The sequence below is a fragment of the Chionomys nivalis genome, chromosome 20 (assembly GCF_950005125.1).
Source record: "Chionomys nivalis chromosome 20, mChiNiv1.1, whole genome shotgun sequence".
NCBI classification, from domain to species: Eukaryota; Metazoa; Chordata; class Mammalia; order Rodentia; family Cricetidae; genus Chionomys; species Chionomys nivalis.
In genome coordinates this window covers 49,203,611-49,226,709 of record NC_080105.1, presented here as the reverse complement: position 1 = coordinate 49,226,709, position 23,099 = coordinate 49,203,611, and the positions used below count along the sequence as shown (strand labels likewise).

The following is a 23,099-nucleotide window of genomic DNA, read 5'->3' as shown; positions in this document are numbered from 1 at the left end:
ATGAACACACTATGAAGATGACTTATTGCGTTTGAGTTAGAACAGACCCAGGACAATAACCTGCTAAGAAGAAAGGTCACCTAAGGCCACCTGGAGTCCTGCCCAGCTCTCACTCTACTCAAGAAGCCAAAGCAACATGATACAGGCAGGCATGATCTGCAGGCCAAACCTCCCCCAAGAGCCTCCTCACTAACCCTAAGGATGAGATGACGTCAGAGGAGCCACAGAAGTGGAAGGAGGAGGCACTTACCACGGGCCCACTCTCTGTGCTCACATGGTCGGTCAAGAACAGAATGGAAGCACTCATCAGCTGCCCCAACAAGAATCTCCTGGGCTGGCTCAAGCCCTCAGAAGTCCTGCCACCTGGTGCTGGAGACTGTGATGGAGGAGTTGGGGACCCAGGTCTCTGAGAGAGACTGGGGCTAGAAGTCCACATCAGTCAACAAGAACCTGCTGCAGAGAAAGGCCACCTGAGTCCCACCCTCTTCTCAACTCAAGAAGCCAAAGCGAAGTAGTGTAGGCACAGATGTCACTATGCGAGGACTCTGTCCCTGGGGCCCTGTGGAACTACTCAAAACTGGCAAGTGGAGTAGGGTCCTCCTCTCACCATGAGAACCTGCTCCCTGTCCTGCAGAGGCCTGCCCAGTAGGGTGGAAAGAAATCCTTGTATGTTCTAGAAAAAGAAGGAAGGAAGGAAGGAAGGAAGGAAGGAAGGAAGGAAGGAAGGAAGGAAGGAAGGAAGGAAGGAAGGGGAAGGGAAGTGAAGCGAAGGAAGGAAGGAAGGAAGGAAGGAAGGAAGGAAGGAAGGAAGGAAGGAAAGAAGGAAGGAAAGAAGGAAGGAAAGAAGGAAGGAAAGAAGGGATGGAGGAAGGAAGGAAGGAAAAGGGAGAAAGGGAAGGGAGGGAGAAAGGGAGAAGGAAGGCCCTTGACTTCCTTTTTGTATGTGACTACATTCTGATCTTCCCACGGTCAGACTTCAAATGCAAGACTTTTAGACCAGAAGATGGGCTGGCGACCCAAATTGGACAGGACAGCAAGAGTCCTAGAATGATGAGCACATCTGAACCTAGGTAGGTCAGAAGTAGATCTTCCCAAGGGCTTTTCTACCCCCTGACCTAGTGAGACATCCCTCAGGAGGGTACATAGGCCTCGGGGACCACAGCCCACACTGACAGTGGCACGTACTCATGTAAGCTGTGCCGGTGCTGAGCTCCTCGGATCGATGTCTGAAAACAGGAAACACCCCGAAGGCAGTCACCTGGGGTGACAATGAACAGAAACTATCCGTGTGTCTTCTCCACTCACACCTAATTTAGATCGACTTTCCACTCAGATGAAGACCGTGGAAGAGTTACAGACGGGTGCCAGAGCCTCTGGTGTTTGGGAGGCAGAAAACCTTCACCCTGAGGTGCTGATGAGATTCCCAGGCTGACAGAATGACAGTAGATGACAATATGTCTATGATGTTTATGATGTACACACTTCTGGCCAAGTCGTAGGGATTAGACATGCCCCCCTTTACAACAATGCTGCCCAACACTGGAGCACCCTCTATGAGACAACAGTTTGCAGGACTCCGGGTGTGGGGAAGCGAGAGTCAGTGGTCCATGAGACACAAATGAAGAGAGTTCTTTGATGCTCGGATTCAGCTTTAACTGCCTTTCTAGGGAAACCCAGGTAGTCTCCCTGGGTTAAGGGGAGGCTGCTGAGGTCGCAGAATCCAAAGTAGCTATACTCCCCAAGTTAGCAGGCTAGGAAAGAAACATCTAACAAGAATCAGAAGGCAACTGGGAAGTGGTGGTACGTGCCTTAAATCCCAACACCTGAGAGGCAGAGGCAGATGGATCTCTATGAGTTCGAGACCAGCCTGGTCTACAAAGAGAGTTCTGGGACAGCCAGGGCTACAGGGAGAAACCCTGTCTCAAAATAACCAGAGAGAGAAAGAGAGGGAGTCAGAACACTGGAGTCCTTGGGAAGTCAACACACACTTCAGTTGAGTATTGAGCAGATATTCCCAATGACTAGCCTGGCCATTCAGATATTAGTTACAGAAGGACCACGCTTCAGGAAATGGGAATAATTAACCGGAGTTTGAGCAACAATAAGACCTGCCTAAGACGTGCCAAAAGCAAAATGCAATGGGATCAAACTGCTTCCCTAAGAAACTGCTTAACAGGACAGCCGCCAAGGATGTGCAGAGTAAGGAAAACATCCAGCACCCAAAAAGGTAAAATTACCAGTGTCTGGCAGCTAATTAAAGATGATCAGACACCAGAAGCAGGAAAACTGACTCAGTAATGGGCAGAAGAAGAAGGACGGGAACAGATGCGTGGACAAAGATGGCAGGACAGTCAGAACAGCTGTGATTCCTATTCAGAGCATGGTACCAGGTGGAATTCAGCAGTACAGCATCTGCCTCGCTACGCAAAGAAGGCTCTGTCGACAGACACCCTCCAAGTTGAAATACAGGAGGAAGAGAAAAGATGTAAAAATCATCAGTGACCAAAAGTGTGTGTGTGTGCATGCATGTGTGTGCATATAGATATGTGTGTGTACATATATGTGCTGAACATATTCTGATTTGGTGGAAATTATAAACTTGTTGATATAATAGTATCATGGACTCCATATACAGGAAGCATTTTAACAATTATATTGAGGTATGCAATAAGCAAATTGGTCAAAAGTAGGCATGAAAGGGATCTCAGTACAAGGAAACAAAAATAAGCATTATAGACTCAGAGGAAACAGTAAAAGCAAGAAACCAACGAGTATGAAGCAAAACACCATCAAAGAATGAGCAGACATTGCTTGGAGGAAGCTTAGAAAGTTTACCTAGAATGTATGAGACTTGGGGTCGCTCTCTAGTGGTGACAGAGGGGACAGAGGAGGGGAGTGAGAAAAGGAGAAGGGGGATAGAGAGGAGGAGGCAGATGAAAAAGTAATATTAGCAGCGATGTCTTCGATATCAGCACCCAAGAGGCAGTGACAGGCAGACCTCAGTGTGCTCAAGGCCAGTTTGGTCTATGTAGCAGGGCTACGTGATTGAGACTCTGTCTTAGAAGAAGAGGAAGAGAGGAAAGTTCAATGCGAACATGAACTGCATAGCAAGTTGGAAGCCAACCTGAGCTGTATAGTAAGGGGTGGGGAATCCCAGTGAAGCGAGCATGCTGTAATCTTACCATTCAGTCGAGGAGATAAAAAGGTAGTGCTTTTCAGCACAGCTTGATTTATATAGCAAATTTCAGGTTAGCCATGTACAGGAGACCCTGTCTCAAAATAAAATTAGAAACTAAATTAAACAAAAAAATAAAAATTCTTCCAGACGTGTAAAAGCTGAAAGTATCTACCAGGAAACCCAAGTTACAAGCAGTGTTTAAAAAGAGAACCTGAATTGAATCAGTGTGTGTGTGTGTGTGTGTGTGTGTGTGTGTGTGTGGCATTTACCAGCCCTTTAGCACAGTGCCTGGCATGGAACCAGACCCTGGTGTATGTATATGTTTTGGCTGAATGTGTGGAGGAGTAAGGAGAAATGGGGACAGTGCTATTAGATGCAGAGGCCATGGGAAAGCTGGTGCCTGGTGCCCAAGCTGAGAGCGAGGCAGGCTAGGTCAGAAAGAATAAGAATGGAGATCTGAGAATGAACATAAAAGCCTGGTTTAGGGATTGTGGGTACTGGGAAGGGGCTGGCTGATTGAAGGGTTTGGGCATAAGGCTTAGAGGACCAGATAATGAAAGGTCCCTAGAAATAACATAGCCCCTCTTCATTGCGCACACACACATACACACACACACACACACACACACACACTTTGTTTTCCCCTGGGTCTTTAACAACTGTAGGCACACGCCAGTTCCCTGGCTCCTCAGACACACTGTACCAGACAGACAAGTTTGTCTGTAGACTGGCACCTACTCTCCTGGGCACAAAGGGACCCCCCTGTGACTCCTGGATGTAGGAGGATTGAAGCAGCTCTGACATCCACCCAGTACACAAATCCCCCACGTGCAGCAGCCACACTTCTCAACCCAGTCACAGCCACTTCCAAACACCAGAGAACCAGCGTCCAAGCCATCCAGACACCGCCAAGAACACGTTTACCGAGCAAGGGGCAGGAATGGGAGCAGGCTGCAGATTCCAGGCTCTGCCGGGTCCCTGCTGAGCCAGAGCTGGGTGGATAGCTCAGGGCTTATAGAGGAAGCCCTGCGGGCAGGTGTACTGGAACCCACGGTGCCCTCTGACCTTGCGCCATTTTTGACCCCTTAGAACCCTCACCTGTGCCACTGTAGATCATTCAGAGTTTGTGGAACCAATATGCACCTTGAGGAAAAGTCACTTCATGCCTACCCAGAAGCCTGTTTCCCACTTGACCACCGCACTGAGGTCTGTGGATGTTCAGTGTACCCTGTCAGACCCCCTCCAGGGCAGCCTCTTTACTGACCCTGATCCTGGGTGGGCTGCACTCTCCCCCCCAAGGTACATTCCTAACAGGACTCGGAAGACTGAGCCTAGATCATCCGTGACTCCGCCGGCCACGGAGACTGGGGCTTTCGTGTGATCGATCCGGACAGATCGGAGCACAAGTCCTTTGGCTAAAGCCTCCCTTATCTAGTGCTCAGAGCTGGATAAGAACGAATTTCAATCACGTTTCTTTGCCCTCCAGCAAAGGAGCCCCCCCTTCTCTACCCTCACCCCTTGGCTGCCCCCATCCAGCTCAGAGCCTTGTTTCTCTTGCCAGGGTGTCCCGGCATTAGCCACAAGGCCTGAGCTTTGGACTTGGAGCTTGGAAAGCCCCTGCCCTGAATGTGCATGCCTGTCTGTGGCCGTGCCTGTGTGTAAGTGTGTGTGGTCCTGCACGTGAGTGTGTGTGACAAAAATCGCTTCTGGAGCATGTTGCCCTCTGTCTGCCCTTCCAGGTTACTCCTCGCTGCAGGACGAGCTGCTGTCCCCCGCCTCCCTGCACTACGCACTTCCCTCTCCGCTGTGTGCAGACCAGTACTGGAACGAAGTGGCTGTCATAGATACCATCCCCCTGGCGGCCACGGAGCATGACACCATGCTGGAGATGTCTGACATGCAGGTGTGGTCTGCGGGCCTCACCCCATCCCTGGTCACTGCTGAGGACTCCTCCCTGGAGTGCAGCAAGGCCGAGGACTCTGACGCCACGCAAGAGTGGAAGTTGGAGGGGGCACTCTCAGAGGAACCGCAGGGCCCGGAGCTGGGCCCTCAGGAGCTGGTGGAGGACGACACAGTGGATTCAGATGCCACAAATGGCCTGGCTGATTTGCTAGGTCAGGAGGAAGGTCAGAGGTCAGAAAAGAAGAGGCAGGAGGTCTCAGGCACAGAGCAGGACACGGAGACTGAAGTGTCTCTTGTTTCAGGCCAGCAGCGAGTTCACGCCCGAATCACAGACTCACCCTCAGTGAGGCAGGTGCTGGACAGAAGCCAGGCCAGGTAAGGGCTGGTCAATGGGTCCCTCTGTCTTCCTGGGCTTTGGGTCTGATTTTTCCTGGTGCTGGGCTTGGATTCGAAATGCCCGGTGGCAAATAAACACAAATACCTCTGAAGCCACCACCGTCAGGAAGGAGCCATGACCCACAAAGGCCAGTTAGTTCCCTGCCAGTTGTGCCCAGAAGGAGAAATGCAGAGGATCTGGGGCGTGTGCCTAGGAGATGCCCTGTTGGACATGTGGCTACACCATGGCACGGGGGCTCAGTACTTCTGGATTCCTGGCACCATAGAGCACTCCCATATCTCTGTGGGACAGAGCCCAGCACTGTGCTAAGTGTAGACAAAGGCTCGGAGCTGGCAGAGGAAATGCAGGTGTGAGCCGAGTGTCCCTCCCTGTCCTGGTGTTGAGGCCCTTTTCTTTGAGGTCCCTTTGCTTATGAGTCTCCCTAAAGCAAAGTGGTTCCTAGGATCCTAGCAGGCAGTACCCACCCAGTTGGCTCGGTGTTGGCCAGGCCAGGGAGCCGCTGTCTCCTCACTGTCCTGAAGCCTCCAGGGCCATCCCTGGGGCGCTCTCAGAGGGACCATTTTTCCTCCCACAATGGTTTACACGAGGAGATGGCAGATAATTCATTTCAGTTCCTAAAGAAAGCCTTTGATTAGTGGGGAGACTTAGACGGACTGAGCCTGTGAGGGTCACACCCAGCACTTCCTGTCTACTGGCCACAGATCTGTTAGAGCGGCAGGCTGGCTCCCTGAAGGCGGGCTCTGACCCGACTGGATCGTTTCCTGGCTGTGTGGCCTTGGTCAGTCAGCCAGTGTGGACCGGTCCATCTCAGTCTCTCACTCACTTACCCATGTGTACCGAGCATTCACTGTGTGCCAGGGAAGAAATCAGGGAAATGTCTGCCTGCAGGAATGTTCTAACAGGGAGACTGGCAGGGAACAAGATAATGTCAATCAAGCCAGCGCTAAAGCTGGCCTTTGAAGTCTCCATGGCTTCATAATCATGGTTTCCAAACCCAAGGCTTCTACCAGCCATGGAGCAAATAAATGGCAGCTGCGGTGAACACGCGCAGGTGTTTCTTGGTGTTCCCTCAACAGTGCAGTATAGCAACCATTTACCCAGCATTTCCCTCCTGCTGGGAATTATAAGTCGTCTCCGGGTGACCTAAAGTATGGAAGAGGGTGTGTGTGGGTTCCATGCCCTCTCATACCGTTTCACATAAGAAACTGAGCATCCGTGCATTTGGGTATCCTGGGGGTCATAGAACCAGCTCCTCTTGGATAGTAAGGGATAAAACTGAAAGTTTGGTGGCTAGGGAGATGACTCAACACTTAAGAGCCATTCGCACCCACATGAGGACCAGAGTTTGACTCCCCAGAACCCACATAAATGTCGGGTGTAATTCTATCTCTGGAAGGTGGATACATGGGGATCCAGCAGCTGGCTAGCTAAACTGGCCATGTCAGCAATCCCTGGGTATGACTGAGAAAACTTGCCTCAGTTAATACGGTGGAAGAGCAAGGGAGGATGGGTCCCAATATCAGTCTCAGACCTCTAACAGGCACATACACACACATACATATGTGAGCAGCCATACACACATGTGTATGTATACACACACAAGCATAACATATATGCATGAAAATGGGGAAAGTAGAAAATTTTAAATAAAAAGTAAAAATAACTGACAAATAGAAATCTTCCTGGATAATTACAAGCAGTAAATGGAAAAAAGAAGTAGGAAAGCAGGGTACAAAGTGTGTGTGTGTGTGTGTAAAGGAAAGTGGCTGAAATTGTAGATAAGGTGACAGAATAAGATGACCGCAAAGAACGGAAAGGGGAGCGTGTGTGTACTGGAGTCAAGTGCCCATCAGGGCATAGGCTGTGAGGTCGATTGCAATGTTCCGGAGCATGGCTGTACCTGTGTGAGGGGCCAGAGGACACTACAGGCTGTATCCTAGCTGAGCCAAGGTTCAGGGGCATGGGGGGGCATCTGAGAGCTGAGCCTGAAGGTGAACCATTGTCCTTTCTCTCTCCCTGGCCATCTATCACCTGACCCTAGAACCCTGGACTGGGATACACAGGGCTCCACGGCGCCCCATCCGCATGAAGCTGCACAAACTTCCTGGCAAGAGGAGGTCACACAAGGCCCGCACTCAGTCCAGAGAAAGATCACCACCATCCAAGGGCTGGAGCCCGGCACACTTCAGGAATATGAGCAGGTGCCTACACGAGAGCATGTGCAGAGGGGGCCACCCGAGACCGACAGCCCCCAGGCTGCCAAGGAGCCAAGCCTGTGGGCATCTGAGAGCACCTTCTCTCAGAAAGGACAGGTGAGCGCACCTCCTTGTTCTTTTATTCGTTTACTTTTTATTTAGGGTGGAGATTGCTTCCCTGTACATGCATATGTAGGGGTAGGCACGTGTGCCAGGTCAGAAGACAACGTTTTAAGTGCCATTCTCCTCTCCTTCCACCTTTACAAGAGTCCTGGCGATCGAACTCAAGTTACCAGGCTGACACAGCACACACATTTACCTGCTGAGTGCCCTCACGGTTCCTCCTGTTCCTTCTAGCTTTTAGAAGCTCCTGACTCGGGCCAAACTCAGGCATGTTTACTGGTGGTGCCCTCACTCTCTATCCTTTCACACTCTTTTTTTAAATTGATTTTTATTGAGCTCTACATTTTTCTCTGCTCCACTCCCTGCCTCTCCCCTCCCCCCTTCGACCCTTCTCCAAGGTCCCCATGCTCCCAATTTACTCAGGAGATCTTGTCTTTTTCTACTTCCCATGTAGATTAGATCTATGTAAGTCTCTCTTAGGGCCCTCATTTCTTTGGAAGGGCTCATGAAGCAGTTACCACCCATCCTACAGGCATTCCATGCTCCCTCTCTCGACTACTGACGTCAAAGTGACCAGCCAGCTTGCCGTAGGCCTCGCTTGTCCAGAGGGATAATAGAAATTTCTGGGTGACACAAAGCCGTGGTTTTTGTCTGTTTGCTGTGATTTGGAAGCACTATGTAGCCTGGGGTGGCTCAGTTTCCCAGGTGCTGAGACCGCGGATGTGTACCCCGACTCCTGGCTATGTCCACCACACTCTAGAGAGAACCTGGGGAAGACAGAACCGTGTGTTAAGAACTCTGGTGGCCACATAGGAGCCACTCTTTCCGCTCTGGGCAACCATGCTCCAACTGCTGTCTTTTCAGGACCTCAGTGTCCCAGTTGGTGGCAGAAACAGAGACTGGGCTACCTCCAGCATTCACCTGGCCCTGATTTCGCTGACTCTAGGTGGATTCTGGGTTCTGAAGTGGCAGGGTAGCAATAACTCCCTTCTCCCCAGCTCCTGTCATTCAGAGCTCTCTCTCTTCTGCCTCCTCTCTTAACCCCTCCTTCCCATCCTCTTTGATTTTTACCTTTTTTTGTCTTCTGTCTCACCCCCCCCCACTCTCAGATCCCACAGCTACCCAGTCATGACCAGTCTTGTCTTATCTACACCAACAACCTTACTCTCTCTCCTCCCCACATACTATTTTGAACAAATTCCAGGCATCTTTTGAACATAGGCCTTCTGGTTTGTGTGTTCTTGCTGAGTTTGCATTGCCAATCTGGAATGGGTATTTATAGCATGCACGTGACCCGCGGGCTCGTTTTACCCAGTACAGTATCCTCAGCCAGCATCACGTTTCCCCAGTCCACCTTCCCTTGTTCCCGCCTTTGCTCCTCTCTTTTCTTCCCCCGCCAGAGCACCTTCAGGAACTCCAAAGACAGTTTGGTTCACCCGTGTTTCTGAGGTGCTGCTCACACTGCTAGGAATCACATGGAGTTTGATTTAGAAAGCCTGCCTGCCAAGTGTGTGCACTGCTCCAGGCTTGTCGGTCTTTAAACCACAGGCCCCGCCCCCCCCCAGCGCATTCCTTCCCTACTAGCTGTCCCTGGCCACCTGCTCCTGTTTCTCTCAAGAATAACAGCTCTGTCCAAACACCGGTGATGGTCACTGGGACGGCTCTGAATCCCCAGGGGGAAAGCCAGGCACAGTCTTTCGTGTTGCTTCATCTGCTCCCTTGGAGGAAAGACGCTGAGGAGCAGAGAGTACCCTAGGGAGAATGCTTCTAGGTATAGACCGTCCGTCCGACTCCTGCATCATAAGGGAGCAAAGCATAGCAAGCAACTAAGGCTTTCTTAAGGCTCCCACAGTGAACTGAAGATGGGCGTATCCAGATCTCTTGGTTCCTAGTCCCACACTCTTGTGGCCAGAATGAGTGCACGGGGCCACACGCCCAGCTTAGCAATGGAGATGCCATTGCCTCGCTGTTGTGGGAACTACTGGATGTTTAGACTGGTTACTTCCATAGATATGTGACAGGCCCCAGGGATAGGATGATGAACCCATCGAAGGAAATAGTTTTCAAACTCCTATTTCCTAGCACATTTATTAATTCTCTCTGTCATTTGGGATTCGTAGAACTCGAAATGACTATAACCTAACTAATTCTTCGAGGAACAGGGTGGAAATAGGAGATATCCAAAGTTGAACTGGTGTGTGCCTGTGTGTGTGTGTGTGTGTGTGTGTAGTCATGAGTGTGCATGCTAGGATCAATCACACAGGGCTTCAGGCATAGTCCACAAACCATTCCATCACTGTTACATTCCACCATTGTCCTCCCAGCCTAGATTCTTCTTAGCTCAGCTAATAATGAAATGTCACCTTCAGCCTGCAGTGTTTTTGTATGGGGATTTGATATTTCCAAGCATTTTCCTACTGAAGTAAAGCCATTCGGGGTGATAGAATTGGGAAACCTCTTTCGTTTACTTAACCTTTTCACGTAGACACACTGCTGTCACCCGCTTCACCCCTGTCCTTCAGCCAAAATGGGAAGGATGGTAGTGGCTGTGTGAACCCAGGAAACAGGCTGGTCTCTAGAGGGCAGAGTGCACGGCAGTAGTGTGAGCCCCTGTTCCTCACGGTGGCTGTGTTCACCAAGCCCTGTAGGAGGCAGCCAGCATTCCCAAGAGCAGCGAGGAAAGCACAGTGAGCCTTGTTCCACGAGTGAGGAAACTGAGGCACAGAAGAAGGTGACTGACTTTCCAAGCCCCCGCCGTGGTGTGCTGTGTTCTGAGGCTGGGTTCTTGCTGCTGGGGTAGGCCAGTGCTCAGAGGAGAGTAGCCTGATCCAGAACGGGAGATCCTCGGGGCCTGCTGTGACTGAGTGTGCAAGGTGATTCTCCAAACACAAGTGTTGCTAGCAGTGGTTTCTCTTCTGTGGGTATCTCCAGTCCAGCCTGAGAAGAGCCTTTGAGATGGGCCGATGCCATGCCGAAGGCCTTCAGGGCTGACAGGAATGACATCCTGGCTTCCCAGTAGCCCAGCACCTCTTCCCTTGACTGGGTCTGAACAAGTTGCTCACCTTTAGGGTAGTTTTTAAACAACTGTTTAGCTTTCTTGGCCCATACTCCCTCAATACAGAAACAGCTACCCATGGAGACACAAAAGTAGCCGCATTCTTGGGGTGCCTTGACTTATGGAGTCCCTCTGGCTCCCAAAGGCAAGCCTGGTTTTCCTCTCCGTGGTGACTCTGCCATGCGCTTCCGAGCCCCACGGCACCTGTTTTCCCACTTCATCCCCGTTGGACAGCAGCAGCTGCCTTGAGAGCTAAAATTATAGAAGGCTGACGTCCTCCGGGGTGTGAGGAGAGATCCCAGGCTGTTTGGCAGGAAGGACACTTGGGTCATGCTGTCCCAGCTAAGAGAGGCACTTGGGAGAGATCGTTTGGTCTCCTGTTTAAAATAAGGATAAAGAGCAAAGAGAGGCAGAGACAGAACGGAAAGGGTTGCTGGGGGCCTCAGGAGTCCAAGAGGAGAATGAGAAATTGGATCTCCACAGCAGCTGGGCCCCTGGTGTCGCTGGTCCCTGGAGGGCCAGGCTGGTGAGGAGAGGGGAGAGAGGAGGATGTGGACCTTCATCACCCAGCTCCTGGTCACTCTGGTATTGCTGGGCTTCTTCCTTGTCAGCTGTCAGAATGTGATGCACATTGTCAAGGGCTCCCTGTGCTTTGTGCTGAAGCACATTCACCAGGAGCTGGACAAAGAGCTGGGGGAGAGCGAGGGCCTGAGCGACGACGAGGAGACCATCTCCACCAGAGTGGTCCGCCGACGGGTCTTCCTGAAGGTAACACCAGGCAAGCGGCAGGACAGGGGGCTGGACCTAGGGTGCGGCAGAACAGTCAGCGGGGACTCTCTAATGCGTGCATAGGGTGAGGCTGAGAGAATGCCGACTCACACCAGGAGATATGACAGGGCGATGAGACCAGGAAGACCTCTTTGCGTTCTGTGCTGGGAACCACAGATGCTTAGGTGCCCGCTCAGAACCACCCCAGTGCCCAGCATTAAGTAGTAGAGATACTCAGCTCTGGAGCTTAGGACTTCTGCTCTTACTGCGTTTCTGTTGCCAACTTTGGAATTCAAGTCACCTGCAGGGCAGTGATGTCCGGGGCATTCTCTCCCATACTTCTCTTGAGGGCCTTCAGGAACTTTCAGAATCACCTTGTATTACTGCCATTGCAATATCAAGCACACAGAGCTCTTGGGAGGTCTGGCCCCAGCCTGTCTCAGGGCTCATGGCCCCACAGGGTGCTGCAACACCCGTGGGAGCCCTAGTTTGTCTGGGGCTTCTTGCTGAGCTCCGGGCTTCACTGGACACAGCTGTTGCTGCCGCGGCTTTTCTAGTTCATCTCCTGCTCTTCTTCAAAAATCCCACTTACCAATCTGGGTCTTTCCTTTCTTCTGACTCCAGGGGGATGAGCTCCAGAATATTCCAGGAGAGCAGGTGACGGAGGAACAATTCACAGATGAACAGGGCAACATTGTCACCAAGAAGGTGAGTGTGGAGCCTCTAAGTTGGGGAAAAACTGGTGGGACTGGAAGCATGAAGTGGGGGGGGACTCAGTGTACACCTCCTTCTTACTGCTGCCCTGATGGGGTAGGCAGGCTGTGGCCCGACACCTCGATGATTCGGGGTAACTCAGGAGAGCTGAGACCTCCGGGTCCCCTTCAGTTGGGACATAGGGGGCCTTGTAACCTCAAGCTTAACTCAGCGTGAATAGTTCCAGCTTCCCTATTCCAGAAGGATCAGCTTCGGTGAAACATATAGCCCGAACGAGGCCTGTGAGGTCGGCCCTGAGCTGTTCAAGAACAAGGAGCTGTTCCCAAGGCCTCCCTTAGCAGCAAGGCTGTAGAAACTCACTGAGCTGAAGGCATGCATCAGTTAGCACGACAGGTTCGCATTGCCCGGCAAGGAAGAAAGCAGGAGAGGGTGCGTGTATGCTTCACTAGGGCTGCCGCTCCCATAGGGGCCACAGCCCCGTCTGTCCTGGCCCTTTCCTGAAGGCCTGAGCCATGTTTTGTGTTCATCTCGCATTCTGGATACCTGAGTATGGAGCAGGTGAGCGGGGCAGCCACACAGAGAAGAAAAGGGCTGCCTGTGCCCTTAGGCACTTGAGAAATAGGGTGCCAGCTTCTATCCTAAGAAACAGAATGGAATGAGGGAGGCTGAGGAGGCATTGCACGTGGCGGAGCCAGCAGTCGAGGAAACACGCCCACAGTGCTCACTCCCCACATTCAAGCTCCCCTAACGGTCCCCTTAAATGACAGCAGAGAAAGGCTTCTTCTTGGACCCCGATGGACAAGGGACAAGAGGCCATTGCTTCTCCTCCTGATGTCGCAGCCGGGGCCTCGTCTGCCTCACACTGTGTCCTGGTGGTTTGACCAGCCCTCCTTCTCTCCCCCTCTCTTTCAGGTCATTCGCAAAGTCGTTCGGCAGGTAGACTCCTCCGGTGCCATCGACACCCAGCAGCACGAGGAGGTGATTGTTGAGGGGCCCCTAGTGGACCCTGGGGATCTGGAAGCTGATATTGAGTCCTTTAGGAAACTTACTAAGGTACTGAGAAGCTGCAGGCCCCCTGGCGGCCGCAGCAAGCGCACCTCTACCGCACCTCTACTTTGCTCCGGTCTGCACGTGCTGTCCTTTGATCACTTTTCCGGTGGACAGTGTCCCCACCTCCTCCTCCCTGTCCCTTTCCATCACCTGCCTGTGTGATTCCTTCTTTCTTCTGTCTTTGATGCTGTCTCCAGGTGGAGCTAAGAGGGAGTGGACTACAGCCGGACCTGCTAGAGGGCAGGAAGGGGGCTCAGATAGTGAAGCGGGCCAGCCTGAAAAGGGGCAAACAGTGATCTCTCCTCGAGTAGCCCCTTGGGAGGTAACAGCGGCTTTCTTGTCGTTCCCTGGCATGGTCCTTGATGGAGTAACTGCTTGCTTCCCCCCCCCACACACCCCGCTCCAGCCCATTCCTTGCATTAGCGCAATTGGGCATCACAACCTGACTCTCAGATGCTCACGCCCCAAATTAGTCTCTGCCCCCCACCCCCAGCTTCCTCCTCAAGCAGATACATCTCGTTTGACGCAGGTCTGCAGGAGAGTACACACATTCAGGGGCTTGGTTTGATTTTGCTTGTTTGTATTTCCTTTTGTCTTCTTTTGGCTGTGTTAGGGATGGAGCCCAGAGTCTCATGGATTCTAGGTATGGATTCTGCCTCTGAACCACACCTTCAACCCCTATACAATTTACTTTTAAATAGGGCCTCTCTAGAGAGCCCTGGGACTTGCTGCATCGACCAGGCTGGCCTCTAACCCACAGAGCTTCAGTTACCTCTGTGCTGGAATTAAAGGCACATGCCACCACTCCTGAATAATTTTTAAATAGTGCTTTGAAGTGTGAACAACCTTGGTATTCCTCTAGACACCAAGCAGCGGGCTCTAGAGTTGGTGACCCGGACACCGCAGGGCACAAGGTACACTGTCAAGCCTGAGGTGTGCCTCACTGTGTGTGGCCAGAAAATATACCAGGTCAAAATTAAGCCCCGCTGGCATCCTAGCCTGCTGTAGCTTCAATTCTCTTCTGCGCTGTGAACAAGGCCGCTCCCTTGATGTCTAAGAAGGAGCTAACAGGTCCAGGGTGTGGGTGGGATTCTCTGAAAGCCAGGAGTGTCTTCGTGGCAAGGGGCTGCACTACTGTATGATGGGCATGCGCCATGGCAGTGGGCCAAGGAGGGGTGGGCCAGGGTATGAAACGAAGCTCTCCAGCAGGCGGCAGCACTGAGAGCTTTGGCAGCCAGCTCTGACCTTACCCTCCCTGAGGGGTCCTGTACTGAGCTGCCCCGAGGCCCTTCATTGTGCTCAGCTCGGTGCAGCTCAGTACAAGACGCATCGGGGTGGGAGACAGCGGGGAGCAAGGAAGCATCACAGCCCCCTCCTCCTACGCACAGCACCAGCTGGGGTGTTGCCCCCAGAGCTCTCAGGGCCTGACTCCAGAGCCAAGCAGCAAGCCGTCGCTGTTTTGTTTTTTTTGTTTTTTTGTGTTTTTTTTTTTTTTGCATTCTGCATAAAGCAGGGCCCGTGCTGCCTCCGGGGCCAGCAGAAGTGCTGACTGGGTGCTTCCCAACATATCTCAGCACTTGGGCAAAAACGGGGATTGGCAGAGCTGATAGGAGAGTAAAATTAGCCCTGACTCCTCAGCAGCTTTAAGGAGGTCACAGCGTTAACCCTGGCACTGCCAGGAGGGTCCTGCCCAGCTGTTGACTCAGAGGCCAGGATTAGCTCTGCTTTGTGCTTCTTTCTGTCTCAGATTTTACCAGTGCCCTGAACAAGGAGACAGGTAGCATGAAGGTGGGCCGAAGGGCCGAGAGGAACTAGGATGTTTTCGTTAATTTGTTATAGCTGATCTACAACAACGAGAGAGAGAGAGAGAGAGAGAGAGAGAGAGAGAGAGAGAGAGAGAGAGAGAGAGAGAGAGAGAAGGTTACCCACCAGACCTCGTGAGCTTAGGGGTCAGGAATTCTGAGCAGCCTGATTCTGAGACAGTGCTGAGCCCTCTGCCATCAAACGGCAAAGGGAGGGCCGTGACCAGGGTAGTAAGGCTTGCAGAAGCCAGTGAGGTGGCTCCTGCCCACGTCCGCCCCTGGGGCTGGAAAGCAGCAGCTAGTGAAGGGGCTTCAGGCTCTGTTTCTATCATGTACTGCCCCCCATCTCACGAGCAGTCCAGCCAGTCCTCGTTATCCCTCTCCTGCTTCGCCCACTCACTGAAAGTCACTCGAAATCCAAAGCCAGCCCTGGGTGCTTCTGGGATCAGTTATTCGCAGACACACAGACAAGGGTGACCACGGAGCGAGCGGCATGCGCACTTCCCAGTTCCACCTTGCTGGAGTTCTTGTCCGGCCCTTCATTGTCCATCTGTCTAGTGCCACGGCATGTTGTCATGCTCTCTGCTGGTTACCTCTCTGTTTCTGTTGAAGTTCCGTCTGTCCAGGGAAGTGGAGTTTTAAAGCTTCCTGATGGCTCTGGTGTTAGGGGAGATGAGGACAGCGTGAGTGACTGAGCCAGGCACATGCAGTCTCGCAGCCTCCCACAGAAATATACATACGACCAACAATACGCATTTGGGGATAGAGTCATTGGTTGAGGAAAATGTGACCAGAGACTGCCAAGAAACTCGCCTTGTGTATCCCTGAGAGCAGTTACTCGGTAGTCACTTTCATCCTTCATGCGGCCCATCCCATGTTTATGTCTTATGAACCAGGACTACTGGGAACAGCAGGAAGCATCTAATTTGTTTCTAAGCGTGAAAGCTAGCCTTGGAATCTATATTCAAGGCCTGGCTCCCCCTGTTCCCACACTGTATGAGCTTAAGACGCTCATATCCCCAACCTCAAACTCCTCAAGGAGAGATGAAAACAGTCTCTTCTGAATATGTGTTATATATCAATAAAAAGTATGTACGGAACTGGGTGTGGCTCCGTGATAGAGCACACGCTCATGCCAGAGACCCCAGGTCCCAGCCACAGCACGGGTGTGGCAAGGGTACAAATAATTAACCACGAGAGGTGTTGTGTCCTGAGGAGTCATCAAAGGCGTATGTACTCTGGCATTCAATTAGTGGCAGATTTTATTTGCAGTGTGACTCAGGGCAAGTCAACTGACCTCTCTCGGCCTCAACATTTCTGCCCACACGTAGCAATAATATCAGTTATTTCCTTGTAGAACTGCTGTGTGGCAAGGAATGTGCTTAGTTTTGTGAAGGGACTTCACAGAGTGTGAGACTCAACAGTACCCTTTGCAGAGTGTCGTCCACACCCCCTCCTAAGGCCACTTGGGGTCTTAAGATACAGACTCATGGGCTGGGGCGCAGCTCAGGAGCAGACACTAGCTAGCCGTGCGAGACCAGGCTTCTGCTCTGCTGCACTGTGATTCTCGTGCATACTGAAGGTTGAGTTCTGATCACTGATTTTGATCCTTCTCCTTAAACTTCCCTCGAGTCCAATAGCATGGCTCTAAGTATCAGATCTAAAAAGTGGCTGAAATGGAGGACAGTCAACTGTTTAGAGAGGTCGAACACCCTCTGGGAGGACTCTGCACCCTGGTAAGCAGTGTGTGGCTGAGCCTTGTTCTGACCTTACCCGTCGCCCCCTGCATTGGAAAGGCCTCCGTATCTGAGGTCTAGAGAGTGGAGAAGCAGGCAGAAGAAGCCAGCAAGTTGTTGTTAGTCAGGGTTTGTACCGTGCTTAAGTGTTAAGGTGCCAGGACCGTTGGGGGACTGGCACGTAGGCAGTGATGTAGCTGGAGGGGGGGTCCCCACAAGCTTTGGAAGGGTCCTGGTTCTTGATACCCTTTGCATGTGCATGGTTGCGCCCTGCAGGTGCCGAGGGAGGAGAAAGCCAGTGCCTCTCTCTCTGTTTTCCTTTTATGGAACACTTTCCATGCAAACATAGTTCCAGGATTTAAACTAGCTCTGACAATAGAATATTTTAATAAATTTAAAGTTAATCTGTTTTAGTGAGAGAAAGTGAGGAGGCATGCTTTGTTTTGCTTTATTTCAAGCTAGAATCTGTTCTCCTATCCAGCCGCTTCAAGGACTCCTGAGAGGTAAAAGGAGGTGGTAGGAGTCACAACATAGGTGAGGGGCAGGTACCACGGCAGGGAGAAAAGACATGCAAGAGCCTGGCTGCAGGGGCACCCCGAGAGCACCGGCGGGGCAGTTTCCTATGCTTTGGGAGGATCAGCCTTTTCCAGAGAGTAGCCTGGGGAGGAGGTGTGGTGTCAGAAGTCCTGGCTACAGTCAGATGGCTCATGTTACCACACCTCTGCTCTGCCAGATGCTCCAGCTCGCTCTTTCTCCTGAGTCTTAGTTCACCCAAAATTAAATGGGTGTCTGCTCCAAAATGATCTCCAAGGCTGAGCCTTCTCCTCTGCATAGTAAAGTAGGTGGGAAACCAGAGTCTGTGTTCGTCTGGAACCTCAGGTCTCACGTTGTATCTCATTTGAGGAGTGATTAGCTCCAGGGTAGACACTGCAGGGACCAAGGGGGGGCTCCTACCCACATGCTCATTAGCCAGCCAGAGCAGCCACACAGCTGGTAAGGAGGAAACACCACTTAGGCAGCTGCACTTTCTACAGGCCCAGAGTGCTCCTTGCCCAGAGTGCTCCTTTTCCCAGAATGCTCCCTTCCCAGAGGGTTCCCTGCCCAGCAAAAGTGCATGGCTTTTAGTCCTCACAGCTTTGGGCGAGGCATTTGGCACTCCCTTCCCTCCTGGGGAAGCATCTAGAGATGAGTCATATTGGTCATGCCCGTTATTCCTCCCCAGCTCTGCTACCTGCAGAGCCCAGGACAGTTCTGCTTCAGAATGATTTCCAGTCTTTGGACCACTTCCCACAACACCACTGGCTCTCTTAAGGGCCTTGTGGACCACACCCGCCACCCCCACACTCAGGATGCTGAGGCTGGACAGTTACCATGAAGTCAAGGCCAATCGTGATAAATAATGAGTTCAGAGCCAGCCTGTTCTAAAGAACGAGACCCTGTCTCAAACACACACACACACACACAAATACAAAAGCACCCTTCTCTTCTTCGCCAGCTCCTGGGCCCCTGTAGACAGAACCTTTAGTTTCTCCTGGAAGACGTGACGTTACCTGGGCACAACGGCACCTGCCTGAAATCCCAGCACCTGGGATGCAGAGAGAGGCAGCAGGTGGGAAGTTTCAGGCTTGAGCTGTGTAACAAGACTCTGTCTCAGAAAAAAAAAATAAATAAATAAGGAAAGAGGAAGGAAGGCAAGAAGAAGGCCAGACTCTCAGGAGGCTGGGGGATAAGGCCCTGGGAGGCAGGAATGGCATCAAGCTATGAATCTCAGGCTGGCAGGTTTGAACGTCATGTGCAAGGCTGTTGCTTTCCAGCTTGATATGTAATATTCTAGAGAGAATGTACCTGCCTGAAAGATCTCTTTACCACAGAGTCAGCCACCACTAGGCACAGGAACAGGAGCCAGGGTACCTGACAGTGAGAGTCTGTGAACAAGAGCCAAGAGGAGCTTCAAGGTCATGAGTTCCCAAGACCAGAGCTTCAAGGTCATGAGTTCCCAAGTACAGAGAGCTTCAAGGTCGTAAGTTCCCAAGACCAGAGATTCAAGGTCATGAATTCCCAGGACCAGAGCTTCAAGGTCATGAGTTCCTGAAACCAGGGCAGACACAGAGCTGACAGCAGTGTTGTAGGCCCATCTGAACTGAGAGTGAAGATGCACTACTGCCTAGCCTAGTGTTTTTCTTGGTATAAGACCCATCTCAGAAAAATGACCACTTTCTATGCAAAAAAAAAAAAATCTACTCTGAAGGTTTTTTTCCTACCCTCCTTGGCAGGACACCACCTTCTCTGCCCACTGGAGGCTGGCTGGCTAGGGAGCTGAGACATCTGGGTAGAGAAAGGGAAGGATGGGTGGTATTTGGGGGCCAAGCCTCTGCTACGACACTGTCATCTCACTGCTTTGCTTGGGGACACTGCTTCTCCTGGTCGGCCCTGCCCCAGAAGGAAAGCACAGGGCCCTTGAGTGACTCCTTTTTCTGTGTCCTGCAGGATCACACCTCAACACCCAAACCCTGAACTCCACACACTCTGTCATGCACACAGAAGGAGACCTGGACCAGAGGGCTACTGGAGGGTCGCACGTGTCCTACGATCCCGGCATGACCTCTGTAAGGGCTTCCTTTAGTCTCATATTCGCATGAACGACTGCTGTAGACGCATGACCTACAGACTTCAGTCCTGCCTCTAGCGACTATGGATCTCTGTGGGAATCAGGACAAAGGCCGCAAGAAGAGGGGAGAGAGGAATGAGGGAGAGCGAGCAAGCCCCCAAAGAGCACATGGGTGCAGACACGAATAAGGGCTCTACTGTGACTGGGATGGTTGGTTAAAGTTTGTTTGCTTTTTTTGTTGTTTTGTTTTGATTTTGACTTCGACCTCATTTGTAAGAAGCTCACAAGATCATTCTGGAAGGGGGAACTAGAAACTGGGTGTGGAATCAGTTTAGCACCATCACCCCACATTCTCGTGTGCCAGCCTTCCACACCTGCACACACCACATGCCACCCCACACACACACACCACACTTCCCGCTGAAGGACATGACACAGTTGCACATGTGCAGGCCTCCCCCTCACTCATCCACACTGGTTTTACTGTGTCCTCTGAAGCTGTATGGATAAACTGGATATATATATATTTTTTTATGTTGTCTCTCAGTTTCAGTATTAATCACCTTCCAGTGGAAATCATTACCCTGAGAGTGCATTTAGAAATTTGGGAACTGAGGCAAGGAGCCCTCGGGATTTGCTGTAGGGCTCAAAGGGAGTCAGGGCCCCATCTCAAAGTTCTCTCTGGGGAAGGGCCTGTGGCTGTCCGAGGATTGCACCAGCATGTTCAATAGACGGGAGGTTTTCGAAATCGTCAAGCATTTCAATAATAGTCTGTGTTAAAAGTGTAAACTGTACAGTAATCAGCCTTGTGTATATCAATACAATAAATACTATGCAAACCAATAGAAACACGTTAGCAGTATGTACAAAGCCCAAAACAGCTCAGCTCCCAAGGACTTCTCCAGGCTGTGGGAGGAGCTAAAGGCTGTCTTTCACTGAAAGAGGAAGGGAGTAGGGTTGTGAATGTACCTGCCAGTTCCTAGGTCACACCACCACCCTGAGGTCTCCCAGAGCCAACTTGGTGCTTGAAGTGCAGGTGGCCGCAGGCTGGAGGTCCTGGCACAGACCCTGGACTCAAGCTCCGACCACCGGCCCAGCGCAAGGAGAGCCCGGAGCAAGAGAGAGCTGCTGACCAGGAGGCTGAGGAGAGACCCTCTTCTATCTAGACTCAGGGCCAGGCCAGGAAGGGACCCCTCAACTGGCTGGTCTTGCCTTGGAGCCCTCAGGGAAGAGCCTTAACGTCACACTAGAGTCTCCTGCAGAGGGAGGCCCGAATCAGCACAATCCGGCTCCGCCTCGCCCGGGCGGCGCCCCCTACGGCCAGGAAAGAGACTGGCAGGCTCTTCTCGCTCTCCAGGAGCCACTGGTGGACGGCGGTCACCTTCCTCGCCTGCCGCTCTTCGGAGGGTGTCGTCAGGACACAATAAAAACCTTCCAAGTAGCACAGACGCCCCTCCATGCCCGTGCCCCCACGCCCTGGAGGCTCGCCCCGGCGCGCGCTCTAGCCCCAGCCCCGGGCGAGTGTAGGAATTGGGGGCGGGGGATGCTGTGGTCCCCGCGGGCGCGGCTGGCTTTCCTCCGAGGGGCGGCCCCGGGAGGGCTGGGCGGACGAGGACGGGCGCGGGGTCGCCCCGCCTCGACCCGTACCCTCCGCTCCAGGCTGCCGCCCCAGTAGCGGCTCTTAGCGCCCCGCGCGGCCGGGCTCCGCTTTGGCACCCTCCGCTCAGCCTGGCTTGGCTGCTTGGCACGCCGCCCCCCGCCCTCGGCGGCATGGCTGCGCGCTCCCGTTGCTAGTAGGAGCTGTTTAAGAGGAGTTTGGGGTCTCCACTTGATGCCTAGAGAATGCTGCAGTCTGCACCTTAGACGCTTTTTAGAAGTTTTGAAATGACCTTGATTTTTTTTAATTGTTATGAAAAATGAACTATGTCCTGGCTCTCTCATGCTCTGTTACTGAGAGAGACCACCCCTCCCTATTCTGATGTATAGACCATTCTCCCTACACCAGCTAAACAGATGTCAAATTAATAAAGAAACTGACTCATGGCTCAGGTCTCCATCTCTCCTCCTTGACTCATCTTTGAGAGTTTGAGGTGCTAGACAGGGGTGTAGCCTGGTTTGAAGTGTGATGGGGTCTGTTGGGTGGCATCAGGAGATACCTCTCTCTGCCCCTAAAAGGAGTCCACCAATGTCCAGCTCCTGGAAAGCCCCTGAATCAGTATCACCCTCTCTAGAAGCGTCCAGAAAGAGCTAACAACCCGGCTATCCGGAGATGAGAAGAGGTGGGGGTGGTACCGACCCTACAAAGCAGGGAGTCTGTTCAGGTAGGCAGGTGACATTCACCAAGGGGAGCTGCCAGATTCTGCCCTTCCTAGAGAGAGGAAGAGAACCCTGTTCCAAAGGAGTTTCCAGCACTTTATGCAAAGCCCGGCTCCACACTGGGAGTGTTCCCTCCTTTGTCACGGGGAGAATAAACAGCGCCTAAGGTCTCTTGCCTATGTCACTCAAGGTTACCAGACAACACAGCCTTATCAGCTCTAGCATTAAATAAGAGTCAAACCATTGCAGCACATGCCCTGTCCTGACTTCTCATTATTATGGCGTGACCATATCTTTGTTCCCAGAATCCCTGGTGCGCCTCAACACCAGTCCAGCCCCAGCTCTCAGGTACTGAAAGCCCACCAACGCTCTTCCCTGTATTTGAATTCCCCAGAAGGTTTTTCAAACACTTTCAGAACCACCATTACCTCGGCTGGGTGGCTTGTCTGGGAATCTGGAATAGCTGGCCCGTGACCTGGTAGCAAACTTAATGTCAACCATTATGAACCTTTTCCCAAGGGTTTAAGTCCAGGCAGCTGAGTTGCATGGTCAGCAAGATGAACCAGGCTGCAGAGGTGAGAGCCGAGACTGGCCAAAAGTTAAGAGACATGAGAATGTCTCAAAGAGTTGCTGAAAGCTAAAATCGGTTGAAGGCACACCGTGAAGAGGTGATTAAAGACAGGACTAGAACACAACAGCCATCCTGTTGATGGCTTAGTGGCTGATGTCACTCCAACAGGCAGAGCCCTCTGGCCTGATCATGTGAGAAGGACCTTCTGCAAAGAATAAGAACATTCCTGGCTCAGCGAGCCAGGCTTCAAGGGTAAATTAGAATGGGCTGTTCAGTGGGTTTGATTCTCAAAGTAAAACTTGCCATAAATTAGAAATCCATTGCCCAAAATATAGTCTCTTGTACAATGGTTAAAAACACACACACACACACACAAAACAACAACAACAATAAAAAAAACCCAGCAAAACAAAACGAGAGGGGGGGAGAGAGAGAGAGAGAGAGAGAGAGAGAGAGAGAGAGAGAGAGAGGACTTCCTCAGGCTGAAGAGATGGTGCTGAGAAACGCTGTGCTTGGTTCCTAACACTCACGTTGAGGGGCTCACAACTGTCTTTAACTCCAGTCCCAGGGGATTCAACATCCTTTTCTGGACTCATCAGGTGGACCCAGGGACACACAGTCTTTTTTAAAAAATTAAAAACAACTCTTTCTCATGTTTTTCCTAATCAAAACTTGTAGAAAGAT

At 51.9% G+C, this 23,099-nt stretch overlaps 1 protein-coding gene across 13 annotated transcripts in view; it reads left to right on the top strand.

Moving 5' to 3' along the window:
• Ank1 (ankyrin 1) overlaps positions 1-21,571 on the top strand; it is a 177,211-nt gene extending 155,640 nt beyond the window's left edge. For 3 of the 13 annotated variants that reach the window (XM_057752200.1, XM_057752205.1, XM_057752203.1), the window contains exons 39-44: positions 4,918-5,455; positions 7,519-7,789; positions 12,243-12,326; positions 13,245-13,385; positions 13,580-13,704; positions 19,408-21,571. In XM_057752200.1, the coding sequence (XP_057608183.1) occupies positions 4,918-5,455; positions 7,519-7,789; positions 12,243-12,326; positions 13,245-13,385; positions 13,580-13,678 (1,133 nt within the window). In that variant the 3' untranslated portion in view covers positions 13,679-13,704; positions 19,408-21,571. Of the gene's footprint in view, positions 1-4,267; positions 4,385-4,917; positions 5,456-7,518; positions 7,790-11,132; positions 11,619-12,242; positions 12,327-13,244; positions 13,386-13,579; positions 13,705-19,407 lie in introns of those variants that run through there. The other 10 variants (XM_057752201.1, XM_057752206.1, XM_057752204.1 and 7 more) reach the window with 9 other exon arrangements.
• Positions 21,572-23,099: the final 1,528 nt, after the last annotated feature.